At 41.4% G+C, this 16,579-nt stretch overlaps 1 protein-coding gene and 1 long non-coding RNA gene across 16 annotated transcripts in view; one reads left to right on the top strand and one right to left on the bottom strand.

Annotated features, from left to right (window-relative positions):
- PTBP3 (polypyrimidine tract binding protein 3) overlaps window positions 1–16,579 on the top strand; it is a 152,913-nt gene that overhangs the window by 25,867 nt on the left and 110,467 nt on the right. For 3 of the 13 annotated variants that reach the window (XM_077912917.1, XM_077912918.1, XM_077912919.1), the window contains exon 1: window positions 5,703–5,859. In XM_077912917.1, coding sequence (XP_077769043.1) covers window positions 5,856–5,859 — 4 coding nt within the window. In that variant the 5' untranslated portion in view covers window positions 5,703–5,855. Of the gene's footprint in view, window positions 1–5,699; window positions 5,860–6,225; window positions 6,247–6,870; window positions 6,891–8,713; window positions 8,748–16,579 lie in introns of those variants that run through there. The other 10 variants (XM_077912909.1, XM_077912908.1, XM_077912914.1 and 7 more) reach the window with 7 other exon arrangements.
- LOC144322672 (uncharacterized) overlaps window positions 1,142–16,579 on the bottom strand; it is a 95,071-nt gene continuing 79,633 nt past the window's right edge. The window contains exons 4-6 of one of the 3 annotated variants that reach the window (XR_013388322.1): window positions 11,526–11,566; window positions 9,735–9,860; window positions 1,142–1,262 (exon numbers count right to left, since the gene is read on the bottom strand). This is a non-coding gene — a long non-coding RNA (uncharacterized LOC144322672). Of the gene's footprint in view, window positions 1,263–9,531; window positions 9,861–11,525; window positions 11,567–15,132; window positions 15,273–16,579 lie in introns of those variants that run through there. The other 2 variants (XR_013388323.1, XR_013388321.1) reach the window with 2 other exon arrangements.

Raw genomic sequence — 16,579 nt, 5'->3', positions numbered from 1 at the left:
GGACAAAGAAGCTGTGGTCCATGTATACAATGGAATATTCCTCAGCCATTAGAAATGACAAATACCCATCATTTGCTTCGATGTGGATGGAACTGGAGGGTATTATGCTGAGTGAAATAAGTCAATCGGAGAAGGACAAACATTATATGGTCTCATTCATTTGAGGAATATGAAAAATAGTGACAAGGAATAAAGGGGAAAGGAGAAAAAATGAGTGGGAAATATCAGAAAGGGAGATAGAACATGAGAGACTCCTAACTCTGGGAAACAAACTAGGGTGGTGAAAGGGGAGGTGGGTGGGGGTTGGGGGTGACTGGGTGACGGGCACTGAGGGGGGCACTTGATGGGATGAGCACTAGGTGTTATTCTATATGTTGACAAATTGAACACCAATAAAAAATAAATTTACAAAAAAAATCTTAAAAAAGATAAAAAAATAAAACACTTTGAGGGACCGTGGGACCCAGGTGATAGAGTATGACAAATAGGGGAAAGGAATTCCGCCTTTCAGAAAAGTGCTCTGGAAAATCCAATGCAACTTTGACATGGGTTGGCAGTTCCTACTCTAGGACAGTGATAGGTGACATGTTGCACCTTTCATGCAAACTTTGGAGTCCCCTGAACCAGGCATTGGTCATAGCAGACTTTCATGTGGAGATGATTATGTCAGGGTCAGGCACAGGTCAAGGAAAATGGACATGACACCTAGTAGGAGACGTCAGTCAGTAGGAGACATTTTCAAGCCTCCTCAGTTAGAAAGGGCTTTACTTATTTATTTTTGAGGTTTTATTTATTTATTCATGAGACACACAGAGAGAGGGAAAGACACAGGCAGAGGGAGAAGCAGGCTCCCTGTGGGGAGCCTGATGTGAGATTCGATCCCGGGACCCTGGGATCATGACCTGAGCCAAGGGCAGATGCTCAACTGCTGAGCCTCCCAGGTGCCCTTAGAAAGGACTTTAAATTCAGGCTCACAGTTCAATAGATCGGGCAGTCTGTTAGACTCCGTGTGTGTAAGCTATTATAACCCAGTTTGACTACTAAGGTGATCTAGTCTGAAAAATATGAATTATACTCCCACACATTTTTCTTAAGCCTTTGAAGTTTGCTTTGCTTAACTATTGAACAAATAACAAGTGTTAAGGGAACATTCTGCAAAATTTCTTTTATTTTGAAGTAACTGTAGATTCACATTAAGTTGAAAAGTCAGTACAAAGAGGTCCTGTGTACTCTCACCGTTTCCTCCAATGGTAACATCTTATCTGTAACAAAACCAGGACATTGACATCAGTAACATCCACAAATCTTTTTTATAATTTTTATCTTTTTAAAAAGATTTATTTATTCATGAGAGACACACACACAGAGAGAGAGCGGTGGAGACCCAGGCAGAGAGGGAAGCAGGCTCTAAGCAGGGAGCCTGACATGGGACCCGATCCCAGGACCCCAGCGTCACGCCCTGGGCCGAAGGCAGATGCTCAACCACTGAAACCCCCAGGCATCCCAACATCCACAAATCTTATTCAGATTTTGCTAGTTTTATATGCACTTATGTGTCTAAAATTCTATGCAATTTCGTCAGGTGTACACCTGTATAACCAGTCCCACAATCAGGATGCAGAACTATTCTATTGCCACAAACATAACCTTGCTACTCTGTTACAGTCACATCCACCCCTCTTGTTTTTTTATACCCTCCCACCCCGGTTCCTAAACCCTGGAACCACTAATCTGTTCTCCATCTCTGTAGTTTTTTTCATTTTGAGAATATTATATATGAATGGTATCATATAATAATGTAACCTTTTGAATTTAGCTTTTTTCCCTCAGTACAATTCCAGATGTTTCTATTTTAAGGAACACATGTTAATGATTATAATTTTTGTATTTATCATGGGATAAAATATTATAATGTCCACTTTCCAGATTCACCTAATGGCTGATCTTATTTTTGACCTATACTAGAATCTATTACATGGATGTCTTAAGAAGCCTTACCTGTAAATACGAATAGGGTAATATTAGTTAAATGTTAACTGTCACTGCTTACTGGAATGCCATAAAGCAAATGTTCGAAGGTTACATTTTGTCCAAACATAACTGGGTGTGTGTGTGAGGGCCTCTCTTCTCAGTGAAGGTGTTTCAGGGGAATTTCTTAGACAAATTAGAACAAAAACACAAAGAAGTAAAACCTTAGAAAATACATAAACTAAGTTATCATAACTATGTTACTTTTCAAAAGTAAGGCACATTCAGCAAATAGATAACCTGTTACTCTCTTCACTATCAAAAAGCTGCTATGTAGAAGATCAAGTTCTCATGACAAGATAGGTCATGTGGATGATATCCCAACATTCTGCAAACTCAGAAACTTTTGCTGAGATTGTAGAAGGCTGTAATTTTCCCATGCCATATGGACTATGGGAATAGCGAGGATTCTAAAAGTGGTCTAAGACCACCTAAATTCCATTCTGTCCACTGTTCTGAATCAGAGGGATTTACCAATTTAGGGAGCTCTATCAGCAAGTCTTTTGAATTTATGACCAAGCGGCAAGGGAAACAGCAAGGTTTACCTTGCTTCTGTTGTGAGCTGTTTTCTTCTATCTAGGCTTCTGTTGTAAAATGGGATGTTAAGTTTCTAGGAAACATCAGTTGTTCATTTTAGTCAAGGACACTATTTTTACATGGGAGACTTTGCAGTTATTGTTAGTAATAGGAGTTTCAGATTGACTTCACGTTTATTTTTTACTACTGGTATTTGTCAACTATCTTAAGGCATGGGACTAAGAAAAAGACAACTCTGTTCTTTGAAATAAAGGAAATGTAAAGTGGTAGTTTTTTTGGAATCATTTTGGCAATATTTATCAAATTTGAAAATGTTTATACCCTTTGTTCTGCAATTCTACTTCTAGGAATTTCTTCCAGGAAATAATCATGTGTGCAAAGATGCTCATACATATACAATGATCTTTGCAATATTGTTATTTCAAATAATTAGAAACAATGTAAACTTCCATTATTTTGGAAAAGGTTAAATAAATTACAGTACATGAAATTATGATATACTATGCAGTATTAAAATGAATTAAGTTGCAATGATGTGGATGGAGCTAGGGTGTATTATGCTAATCAAAATAAATCAGACAAAGACAAATATCATATGATTTCACTCATATGTGGAATTTAAGAAATAAACAGATGAACATATCAGAGAGAAAAAAGAGGGAAGGAAACAAACCATAGGAGACTTTTTTTTTTTTTTAAGATTTTATTTATTTAACTGGGAGAGAGAGCAAGAGAGTAAGCAGGGTGGAGGCACAGAGGGAGAGGGAGAAGACAACTCCCTGCTGAGCAGGGAGCCTGATGCTAATGTTGTGAGGTTGCTTTGAGGCTTGATCCCAGGACCCTGAGATCATGACCTGAGCCAAAGGCAGACTACCAACTGACTCCTTAAAAGCCCCCCAAAGAGACTTTTAATGGTCGAGAACAAACTGAGGGTTGATGGTTGGAGGTGGCTGAGAGATGGGCTACGCTAGATGGGTGACGGGTATTAAGAAGGGGACTTGTTATGATGAGCACTGGATGTTGTATTTAAGTGATGAACCACTGAATTCTGCTCCTTAAACCAATATTGCACTGTATGATAACTAACGATAATTAAAATAAAAATTTGAAAAAAAATTACTTACAAAGAGAAAATAAAAAGAAATGTAAAAAACTCAAATTGAGTAGATGAAAAGTACTGCTATGAAAAAAATCTCTAGAATTTTTAAGGAAAAAGAACAAATAAAAATGGTGAGGGTCTAGGAGCATGCTCACAGAATTTTTGCACTGGTTATCATGGGTAGGGGGTACGTTGTGAAGAAATATAACCATACATTTTTAATATTTAATACTATTTCAATTTTGCAAAAGGAGCATGTATGTTTATGTTACTTGTGTAGCTAAAAAAATATTAAAGACATTTCATCAACAGACTATATCTCCAAAACAACAATATCAAGATTGCATCAAGGAATGGTCTTGCTCATATTTTTAACAACCATCTGGCAATGTGGGGTGGCAATGTTTACAACTGCAACTTAATACTTGGATTTAACATACAAAATACATTTCGTCTTTTGGAAAGAGCGATTGGAGTAAGATACAGTTTTTAAAAAATAGGGTCCCAGAGACCTGAGCTATTTGGAAAAAAAAAAATTTTTTTTTGGGCCAAGAATAAAGCGATCCAGGAATTCATTCAACCATAAAAGCTGGAAGCTGATTTTCTTGGTTATACCTGCAGTGCTTGGCACATAGTAAATATTCAATAAATAATGACTTCATGATGGATGAACCGACAGTTTTAAGTCATCTTAGTAGCACCTACTTATTTAAAAGCAGGATATATTAGCAAGAATAAAGGATGGAGCCTCTTGTTACTTTTCAAGTGAGGAGGCTGAGAGGGAGCACCCCCCTCTTAATACCCAGGTTAGGAATTTGGTCGAGGACCGCGTTTAGTGGCTCAAGTTTTGATGATCTGTGAATTGAAAAATCACGGAATTTTAGAACTAGACAAACTATAAAAGGGAAAACAAGCGAGTTGCCACTAGTTATATGCATAATTTTGCTCAGACGAGAGGAAGGGGCTCTAATGTCTGTGAAGTTGTGGGCACCTCAATCAGTGTCTACATTTTCATCTGGAAAAAAAAAAAAAAGGAATACTCTCTCCCTCGTAGGATTTGCTTTTCTTTCTTTTTTTTTAAGTAAAGATTTTATTTATTTATTCATGAGAGACACAGAGAGGGGTGGGGGGCAGAGACAGGCAGAGGGAGAAGCAGGCCCCATGCAGGGAGCCCGACGGGGGACTCGATCCCTGGTCTCCAGGGTCACGCCCCGGGCTGAAGGCCGCGCCAAACCGCTGAGCCACCCGGGCCGCCCTGTTTGTTGCTTTATACGGAGGCATATGCAAAACTATATAAAATGCTGGCAACATAGTGGCCATTGCACATTGCGCAAAGAGTGTTTCAGGTGAATTCAAACCCAGCAGCCAGCGGCTGTAAGGCTGTTCACCCCCGAGAGGTCCTCAAGTTCCGGCGGTCTCGCTCCTTTCAGTCCAACCACAGCCATCGGGCCGGTGCGGTCCCAGCAGCCGACTCCCAGGATCCGGGGGGGGACCCCGGCGGCCCCCGCCCGGGTCCCGAACCCGAGCCCCCCCGGGGGTTGCAGGGCCCCGGGAGCGCGCGGCCCCGCCCCCGCCAGCCCCGCCCACCAGCCCGCCGCGGTTCGGGGGTCCCGGCGGCACACGCCTACCTCCGCTCCAGGGCCGGGTCTGCAGCGCTCTCCCCGCGGCGGGACGGCGGGGTCCGAGCCCGGCGGCCGGGCGGCGGCGGCGGCGGCGGCGGCGGCGGCGGCGGCGCGGGAAAGCCGGCGGGGCCCGCGGGCGGGGCGGCGACGCGGGCAGCACAAGGCGCGCGCTCCCGTGGACGCAGGCGGGAGGCGGGGGCGGGGCGCGCGTGCGCGCGGGGGACCCGGGCCGGGAGGCGGGGCCTTCGGGCGGCGGCCTGGAGAGGGCGCCCTGGGGCCGAGCCGGAGGCCGCCGGGGGGCGGGGCGGAGGGAGGGCGTCGACGCACGGGGGCGGGGCGAGGCGAGGCGGGGACGCGCCTGCGGGGTGGGGACGCGGGGGCGCGGCGGTGGCGGGAGCGTCCCTGGTCTCCGCCCCTGTTTCCCACTCTCCTCCACCTCCCAGCCGGCGGGGCTCCGGAGAGGCGCCGCTCGCCCGTCCCCGGAGCCGCCCGGCGCCCGCCGCCTGCGCCCTCCGCTCGCGGTGAGCCCGTCCGTCCCCGCGCCGTGCGCTCCTCCGTCTGGGCCATGGATGGGTAAGTCCTCGGAGGCGCAGCGGCTGCGCCTGCCCCGCTTCCTTTCGGCTCCGCGGCCGGACGCGCGACCCCCCGGCCGAGCCCGACGGCGGGGCTTCCGGGCGCCCCGCATCGCAGGGGCGGTCCGCCGCCGCCGCCGCCGCCTCTCCTGCCGCCCGCCCCCCCGAGGCGCCCCCGTAATGTCCGCCCCTTCACAGCCTCGCACCCGGAAGCGGAGGGAAGCCGGTGCCGCCGCCGGGCGCCGGGGTCCGCCCTCGGCGCGCGGGGTCCGGGGAGCCCGGCCCGGCCTGCCGGCACTTCCTCTCAGAAAATGGTGCGCTGCGCTGGGGGAGGCGGAGGCGGCGCTCGGGGCGGGCGAGCTCCCGCTCGGGGAGTTGCTGTTTACCGGTGAGGTGGGGCGAGCGCCGGAGCTTCCCCTGGCGGGGAGGCGAGCGCACGCGTCGGGGCACGTCTGGGCGGCGACCTGGTCGCGAAGCCGGGGGGCCCCCCGCGGGGGGGCGGCGACGGGCGGGGCGGGGCTGCGGGAGGGGGGGCTTCGGGGGGTCCCGCCCGCCGCGGTCTCGGACCCGGGCTGCGCGCTGTGCGCACGACCTCTGTACACCGGGCGTCTGGACCTGGCGACCGTGGACTCCGCCCTCCCCCCCACGGCCCCCCTCCCCCCCCCCAAAGAAACTTCTTGAATTTCTGCAATTTTCGGGCAGCTTTCAGACGCTCTAAAAGTTAACGAGGTCCGTGATCAAAACAGATACGGGATCACTGATAGGAACATTTCCGAGGACCCAGGGATATGGCGTGGGACCTGGCATATCGTTTCATGTTGCAAGAAACGGCCGGATTAGGGTCTTGGTGGATTGAAGGTGGCATATGTATCTCAAGGTTTTTAAGACCTCTCCAGTTCTGTTAGAGCTTGCACGTCCACTTAACTTATTCTCCTTACGTATTTGAGGTTTTGTCTGGCCTTTTACTTGCTTTTTGAGGACAAGATATCTGCAAATCCCTAGGTCGTAGGATACGTGGAACTTGCGTAAACGGTAAGAGCCGTGTGCGTGTTACCATCTAGTTGATGACTGTTGCCCTGCTGTCTGTGCAAAGACAATGGGATCTTCCAACAGTTTTTGCCTTCGTTAGACCTCATTTATCTACTTTTGTGACATTAAATCCGTGTGGTATTTAGATCAACTCATTTGAATGCTAATTGCACGCGGCTGCGGGCGTTAGAATGCGATTGCAGCTTTCATGGAGGGTGCTGATGTTCTGTGTTTCGTTTCAAGCCAATTGAAGCTATTTTCATTCTCTAGTTGAAACTTTTCCGAGAGCGCTTGTCGAAAACTCTTTTCATTTCACGTCACCTCATTCAGTTACAGCTCAGAGGTGTGCAAAGTTGGGTGTTTTCATTATTTGTGTGATGACGCCGATATTTCAGTTCAGGGAGGCTGTGAAGTTAGTGTCTCCCTGTGTCGAAGGCGTTGTCGTTAGACGGTTGGACTCGAGCTGTGGAAGCAGTGTAGCTTTTTGTGTTGGAAAATTTATAGTGATGACAAAGAGGACTCGAGTTCTGCGTCTCGGCTGTTAAATTCTTGGGTAACTGAGAAGCGCAAACATGCTCTTTCAGATGGTGTAATAACTCTTCATCCTATATATGGTTTTAAAGCTAAGAATGAGTTTGTTGGTTTAAGTGTGTGGGGCAGTAAGACATTCTGGAAGGTAGGTTCAGGACCAATACCATCTTATTTTCTCTGCACAAACGGGTTATTTGGTACATTTAAGTTTCAGATAAATGAATTTCAAGTTTCAGAAGTTTGTGAGGAAAAATAAAAAATCGACATGGTTATTGTTCAAAGCAGTTTGCATCATTGAACAATCTAGCGTCATAAATTTGTTTACTTTTATTAAGTAATGGCATTATAGGTTATTAATATATAGAATATGGTTGGAGCATTCTCTTAGGAGATAGGTACACTGTTACTGCAGATGATTTCTTTGGGATGAGAAAAGATAGATTTTTGTTTGGAAAGAAGTTTGTAGGAGTTTATACACCTTGGGGTTAAGGGATGTGGTTTTGAACACAGTGAATGTTTGCTTTCAGGAGGCTCGTTAACTTTCTGCATTTTCCCACAACCTGAAAAGACCCATTTTCATTATTTTGGATAGTTAAAAAAGAAACAACAAACCACCAGTCCAGTCTGTCTTTCTAGATCTTCCTCAAATCCCAACTGTCTTTTGTGTGTGTGTGTGTGTAACGTGTTGATTTCCTCCTGAGATAATTTATACTTAAACACGGTTTTGATGTGGTGCAGTTTTTTCAAAAAGCAGATCTTTGAAAATTTTCATGTCTGAAATTTGATATTTGCATTTATTTTAGTTTTGAGAAACTATATTAGCTATATTTTGATGAGCTGTTTTGGGTGGTAGATGCAAATTTGCAAGATACCTTCTATTTCTTTAAAAGCCACTCACTAGCTTAAAATTTCACTTAAAATCTTAAACATGGCAATTGAGGCCAGTGATTTAAAATAATGAACTTTGGCGATTTTGAGTTTTGATTTGGATTTGTTAAATAGAGGTAAATGGATAAACACGTATTACTTATTGACACACAGCTATACTTTAATAAATACTAAAATAATTTCATTTGCTATTTGTTACTTGTAGTGAAAGCTTTGCTTTTACACTCTGCTGTTGCTAGACTGTCCCATCACTTTTCTTTGAATTAACATTTCACAACTCATCACATTATTTTTATTAATTTTTATTATAATGCTTTTCTTTTTTCTTTAATTTTATTCTCTCTGTCTTTTAAAAACTTGTTCTCTAACTTTGTTTTCCATTTTCTCTTTTTACTTTTTCCATACAGTGTTGTTACAGATCTTATAGCAGTCGGTTTAAAGGTAGGACTCTTTTACTATCCTTTCATAAGCCTTTTAAAATCTTAGTTTCCGCATCCCCCCCCCCCAGTGATGATATCATCTAACCTGTTCATAAAGTTATTCTGTTTTATTGTGTGATAATAACCTTTCATTTTTATTTAGTTTCAAAATAAGTGGATCTGTAGCTGATTTAGATTTTACACATTTATAAAGAGGGGCTATACAATATTATATACTTAAATTGTGAACAAAAAGAGTTCAGCTCCAAATTTTACATGAACTGTCAGAGTTGTGTTTATTTGATTTTGTTTTGTTTTGTTTTATCAGTTAAATGTAGCAGTTTAACTGCTGCAGTTAAATGTAGCAGTTAAGTGTAGCCTAGCCTAGAACAAACCCTATCATGTTTGTTCTTATATCTCCTCTTGGATGTGCTTATGAGTAGTAAAATAATAATAGCAGCTAAAGTTTCTTCAGTTCCTAGTATGTGCCAACTGCTTTACACATATTTCACTAATTATAACAGTCCTTCAAGGTAGGTATTAATAAATTCCCATTTTAGAGATGTAAAGATAGTTTCAGAAAGTTTGTTTTCAGGGTGTGGTGCACCAGAGTTCAAACCCATGTCTTCCTGGTTCCAAAGCCTGACCTTTTTTTTTTTTTTTTCTTTCTTTTTTTTTTTTTGTAATAACTAGCTGCTAATAATAAAGGGTCTGGTCTGTCTAGAAAGAAAGTGAACAGGAGAGCTGGAAAATTAATATTTTACAGTAATAATTCTTCTAAGTTAAGTCACTTAAGTTTTATCAGTCTTATTTATTGAATTCTAAAATATAAATCAAGTAAACAATGTTTAATCACTATGAGGCTTTTAAAATATAAACGAGTGTTTTAAAGTTTCCTTTAGCAATTTGGTATTTAATATATAGCTGAGTAGAGAATCTAGTTCTAGAGGTCACTTATAGTTTGGATTACTAGAGGGAACAAAAATAAATAATTCATGTTTATAAGTACTTTATGTGAAGTTGTTTGACCACTTTCTGTCTTCCATCTCTTCATCATCTCTTCTTGCAAGCAATTTCAGCACTTCCACATTTGCAGTTACTGGATCTGGTGGTGATGCCCATATTCTTAAAATACCTTAAATAAACATAATAGCATATGAAACTAACAATAGGATTCTGAGATTAACATAATTGGGAACTACTGCTTTTACTGTCTTTTGAAGTAGGGTGGAGTTAGCTTGTTTTGGCAAACTTTGAACATATTTCATGAATTGAAAATAAATGGAGGAACTTCTTTAGTGAGATGCTGGCCGCCGCCTTCTCCTTCTCCTCCTCCTCCTCCTCTTCCTCCTCCTCTTCCCCCTCCCCCCCCCACAGACATTTAGGTCAGTTTCTCTTTTGGGAATGACACTAAGAGATTAGAAACTGCAGGCTCCTATCTAGGATCACTTTCGGTGTCTGTAGGTACCTGTGAGGGAAAGGATATTTAAAGTGAATGTTTGGTCTTATCCAAAATGTAATTTGTGATTATAGAGTTTATCTAGCAAAAATGAATACAGGAAACATTAAAAAAAATTTTACCATTTTTGAGTTGAGAAATTATGCTTGAAGGGGTATTATGTCTTTTTTATTGTGGGGAAAATATATCTTGATAAAAAGATTAGGCATGGCATTCAGATTTGAATACATGATTTGGATTTCTGACTACCTGTTTAGCAGCAAGCACTTTGAAAACATAGATCCTACTCAGAAAAGATAAGCTGATTAGTTGTTTCACTAGGCAACCTATATTTTTGTAGAGTTAAATACTGGAAATGTCTGTAATATTACTCATTATATGGAGAATTTGTCCTAAGATTTTCTACTTCTTTTGGATCCCATCCAAAGAGTTTAGTTACCAGGTAATAGGCTAGTAAGAAGGCTCATAATTCATCTAGATTATATAAACCAAAATTAGCAAATTAAATGAGTCCCTTAAGAATGTCAGTTACTTACCTTCCTCTGTTTGCTATTTGAATATGATACAACAAATAGTTTTAGCCAGTGGGAAGAGTGGATTTCAGGTTATGCTCCATAAAGTTGGCTTTCCCGGATTCAGAAAAATAATATGAATTTCACTTTTAAAATTAGCTTTTAAAGAATTAAAAATACCCTTAAATATGAAATCCTTTATTTTAGGAAAAGAAAGCTGAATTGTTTTTAGAGATGACTGATAATGAACATGTGTCCAGAACTTTATTATATCAGATAAAACAAACTGTCAGCATTGTGGGTAACATAGCTTTTTGTGTGTATACCTAAGTGTATTTTAAATTTCCAGCTTATTTTACTAACTAGTTTATGCCAAACTCAAGTATTTCCCATATTTATGGTTATTTTTCCAAAATATGATAGTAGTTATTAAAACAAATGATTTTTGGGCACCTGGGTGGCTCAGTCCGTTGAGTCCAACTTTGTTTCAGGTTATGATCTCAGAGTCCCTGTCGGACTCCCTACTCTGCAGTGAGTCTGCTTGTCCCTCTTCCTGTGCCCCTTCCCCCGTTCATATTCTGTTTCTCTCTCATATGAGTGGAGGAAGGGGCTGAGGGAGAGAAGCAGACTCCCCATGGAGTCCAGGAGCCTGATGCTGCTGAGTCTCATGACGTCGAGATCATGACCTGAGCTGAAATCAAGAATCTGGCCTGTTAACCAACAGAGCCACCCAGGCGCCCCTAAAACATTACTTTTTAAAATGATATTCCATGCATTTTCTGTGTAGTCTTCCTATTTTAAATGATTAGATGAATATAGAAACACTCACCTTTAGTAAGGACTGAAATTGGCTTCTAATAATTAGCATGCCTGTCAATATAAAGGAGAAAACGATATAGCATATTTAAATTAATTTTGAAGATCAATTTTTTATTTGCTTGAGTAGAGCTTAGCAAAGTACAGCCTGTGGACCAAATCCAGCTTGCCACCTGTTTTGTAAATAGTTTTGTTGGAACACAGCCATGCTAATTCCATATTGTCTGATGACTTTCACGATTAGAATGATAGAGTTGAATAATTGTAGCAGAGATCATATGACCACAAAGCCTAAAATATTTACTTTCTGGCCCTTTTCAGAACAAGCTTTGTTTGATATATACAAAGTATAGAAGGCCTTTGCTGGACATTTTTTAAAATTGAGTTTTAATTTACATAGAGTGAAATGCACAGTTCTCAAGGATATAGTGCAATACATTTTGACAAATGTATCTACCTGAGTTTCCTACTCCCCAGTCAAGGCAATAGAACATCACTCCAAAATGTTCGTTGTTGTCTTTTTACAGACTCTTTCTAGACAATTGTTCTGATTTCTATCATCATAGATTAATTTTGTTTCTGAACTTAATGTAAATGGAATAAAACATTTGCACATCATATATACAGTGTAAGCTCTTTGATGTCTGGCTTCTTTTACTCAGCAAAATGATTTTTAGTATGTATGTATTTATTTATAGATGTATTTATTTTAGAGGGAGACAGGGTGGGTGGAAGGTAGAGAGAGTCCTCTGCAGACTTTGCACTGTCTTGGCCCCATCTCAGGACCTTGAGATCACCACCACCTGAGCCAAAACCAAGAGTCCCCTTGCTCAAGTGGTAGCTCAACTGACTGAACCAACTAGGTGCCTCTTAACAAAATGATTTTTATTTATTTATTTATATTTTATTTTATTTTATTTTATTTTATTTATTTTATTTTATTTTATTTTTTTTTACAAAATGATTTTTAGATTCGGCCATGTTACCTGTATTAGTAGTTCTTTTTTTTTTTTTAATTTCTGAGAGTATTTTTTTTTTTTTCAGATTTATTTATTCATTCATTCAGAGAGAGTGAAGAGAGAGGCAGAGACACAGGCAGAGGGAGAAGCAGGCTCCATGCAGGGAGCCTGACATGGGGCTCGATCCCTGGTCTCCAGGATCACACCCCAGGCTGCAGGCGGCGCTAAACCACTGCGCCACCGGGGCTGCCCTTCTGAGAGTATTCTATTATGTAAATGTGTTACAGTATTTAAAAATCTATTCTCCAGTTGGTAGATGTTTGGGTTCTTTACAGATTTGGGCTATCATGAATAAAGTGGCTATAAGCATTTGTGTCTGGGTAGATGTATGTTTAATTCTACACCATATCTGGGAGTAGAATTAGGTAATGTGTATGTTTAAATTTGAAAGAAACTGTCAGACTATTTTGTTAAATGTTATACCGCTTTATACTCTAACTAGCTTCGTATTAGAGTTTAGTTTGCCCACATCCTTGTTTACACATGATATTGCCGGTCTTCACTTTTATCCATTCTAGTGGGTGTAACCAAAATGGCTGACGAACCTTTTTGGTTTTTTTCTACCTTTTTCATGTATTTTTAGCCATTCACTTATCTTTTTATCAGTGTCTGTTAATGCTTTTATCTATTTTTAAAAAAGATTTATTTATTTGTTTATTTATTTATTTATTTATTTAGCGGGGGGTGAGAGAGGGCATGGAGGGTAGAGGGAGAAAGAGTCTTAGGGTCTTAGGCAGACTCCGCTTTGGCACAGAGCCCCACCTAGGGCTTGATCTCGGGACCCTGAGATCATGACCTGACCCGAACTGAAACCAAGAGTGGGCTGCTTAACCGATTATATCACCCAGAAGCCCCTTTGCCAATTAAAAAAATTATTATTATATTTAAGAGGTCTTATTTATTTATTTGAGAGAGGTAGCGGAGAGAGCGCACACCAGCAGTTGGGAGAGGCAGAGGGAGAAGCAGATATCCTGCTAATTAGGGAGCCCGAGCAGGGCTCCATATCAGGACCCTGAAATCATGACCTGAGCTTAACAGACTGAGTGACCCAGGCACCCCTACCTATTTTTTTAAAAATAGATTTCTTTGTTGTGGTGCGTGGCTGGCTTTGTCAGAAAAGCCTGCAACTCTTGGTTGATCTCGGGATTGTGAGTTCCAGCTCTACATTGGGTGTAGAGGTTACTTAAATAAATAGATGAAAAACTGAAAAAAAAAAAAAAAGTGTTTTCTGAAGACAGCATTATGGTAAGGCCTTAAAAAGAAAAAGATTTTATTTATTTGAGAAGGTAAGCAAGCAAACAAGGATGACTGCATTTGAGGTGAAGGGGAGAGGGAAAGCAAGCTCCCCCGCTGAGCAGGGGAGCCAATGCTGGGCTGGATCCCAGAACTCTGGGATCATGACCTGAGTTGAAAGTAGATATTTAATAGGCTGAGCCACAGAGGTGCCCCTAGCAGGGTCTTTGTTTAATCCTCTCTGACAGTCTTTCTTATAATTGGTGTACGTAGACCATTCACACGTCAAGGGATGATTTACTTGGACTAATATCTACCTTGTTCATAACTGTTTTCTGTTGTTACACAAAATCAATCTGGTAAATTTGAAGATCTGTTGGATTTATTAATAAGTGATTGATGAATCAGGCAGTATCCCAACTAATAAGTAGAGGGGAGCTTTAAGGTGTTGTACAACAGAGAAGGAAGGTTTTCATAGGAAAGGAAGGTGGGGCAGGAAGTTATTAGCGAAAGAAAGGATTGTTTAGGCAAGATCACCTTCTTTATTGGGGGTCTTATTATGCAGATTACCTCATCTTCCTTTGGGAGATTGAGAGGGCTGTGGGAAGGATTACCTCGTTGATGCTGCTCAGAAAATTCCTGACTGACCGCGTTAAGACAATTCTGGGGGAGGTTGAAACTGCCATTAGGTTAGGTATTAAGTCAAGATTTGGTGATTTGTCTTAAGTGATGCCATTTTGGGGCTGCGATTTTCTTTTTAATACTGTTCATTGACTTGTTCTTTGTTTTTATTTTCTTTCTCTCATTTTTTGCCTTCTTTGGTTGTATTTATTTTTTATTTTTTAAAATTTTTTAAAAAGGATTTTATTTATTTATTCATGAGAGACACAGAGAGAAAAGAGGCAGAGACACAGGCAGAGAGGTAGGTGCAGGCTCCACGCAGGGAGCCTGACGTGGGACTCCATCCCGGGTCTCCAGGATCACACCCTGGGCTGAAGACGGCGCTAAACCACTGAGCCACCCAGGCTGCCCACCGTCTTTGGTTTTAATTGAACAATTTGTATGATTTCATTTATCTCCTCTTAGCATATTAATTTTACTTTAAACCTTTTTTTAGTGGTTTCCCTATACATTCTAGTGCATGCCATATACATTTACAACTCCTCAAAATCCACCTTTAACACTACACTGCTTCAGTGTGCAGTTACTTTATGGCAGCATTTTCATTTATTCCTTCCTGTCTCTTATGACATTATTATCCTTCATTTCACTTAACCAAGTGGAATAATCATCCAATACATTGTTACTGTTATGACACTTGTTTTTTAGATCAATTAGGAATAAGATGTATAAAATATTTTATTTTACCTTCATCTTTTCTTCCACAGTCTTCCTTTGCTTATGTGGGTCTGAGTTTCTGATGTGTGTAATTTTCCTTCTCTCCAAAGAACTTTTTTGAGCAGGGGAGCTTTAGGAGGGAGCCAGATGCAGGCCTTGATCTCAGGGCCCTAAGAACAGGACAAGAGCAGAAGGCAGCCACTTAACTATCTGAGCCACCCAGGTGCCCCTCCAAAGAACTTCTTTTAACATTTATTGTAGAACAGGTCTACTGACAATCAATTCTTTGTTTTTGTTTGAGAAAGTCTTTATTTCTCCTTTACTTTTTCCTTTTCACAGTAGGCTCCATGCCCAGTGTGGAGCCCAGCACAGGGCTTGAACTTACATCTAGACCTGAGCTGACACCAAGAGTCAGAAACTTAATTGAATAAGCAACCCAGGTGCCCCCTCCTTTACTTTTGAGGATGTTTTTCATGTAGAAATCTAGGTTAGTGGTATTTTTTTTCCTTCCCTTGATACTTTAAATATTTCATTCTACTTTCTTGAAGCTTGCATTGTTTCTGATGAGAAAAAAACCTGTAATTCTTACCTTTATTCCTCTATATGTCTGTAAGGTGTCTTTCCCCTCTGTTTTTTCCCTGGGATCTTCAATATTTTCTTTATTTGAACTCTATTCTTTGAAGAGAGATATATTCTTTGAATATATACCTATATTCTAGGTATAAGTCCTCTTTCAGATATATGTGTTGTGAATATTTTTTCTTAGTCTGTTGCTTATCTGCTGATTTCTTAATGTTTTGATAAACAGAAAAATTTAATTTTGAAAAATTTCTTTTCTTTTTTTGGTTATAGCTTTCTGTTCTAGTCTGAGAAATCTGCTCATCCCAAGGATATAAAGATACTCTGTTTGCTTTAAGAAGCCCGTACTTTGAACTTTTTTTTTTTGAACTTTTTTTTTTATTTAAAGATTTTAAAAATTTATTCATGAGAGACGCAGAGAGAGAAAGAGAGAGAGACAGGCAGAGGGAGGACTCCAGGATCAGGCCCTGGGCTGAAGGTGGCGCTAAACCACAACCGAGGCTGTCCTGTACTTTGAACTTTTATAAAAGATTAGGTCTGAGGGGCCCCTGGGTGGCTCAGCGGTTGAGCGTCTGCCTTTGGGGTCCTGGGATTGAGTCCCACATCGGGCTCCCCGCAGGGAGCCAGCTTCTCCCTCTGCCTATGTCTCTGCCTCTGTGTCTCTCATGAATAAATAAATAAATGATCTTTTAAAAAAAGGCTAGATCTGAGATGAATCTCATATGTGCTTTTTGTGCGTGGTGTGTGGTAGATGTGGAGATTGACTTGTTTCCATGTGGTTATCTTAAGTTAGTTGGACACCTTTTGTTGAAAAGATTTTCCATTTTGTAATGAGTTGTGTTGGTACTGTTACTTGAAAATCAGCTCACTCTGTGAGTGCACACTGATTTTTTTAATC

Source organism: Canis aureus, chromosome 10 (genome assembly GCF_053574225.1).
Source record: "Canis aureus isolate CA01 chromosome 10, VMU_Caureus_v.1.0, whole genome shotgun sequence".
Taxonomy (NCBI): Eukaryota; Metazoa; Chordata; class Mammalia; order Carnivora; family Canidae; genus Canis; species Canis aureus.
This window is presented reverse-complemented; position numbering and strand designations above follow the sequence as displayed.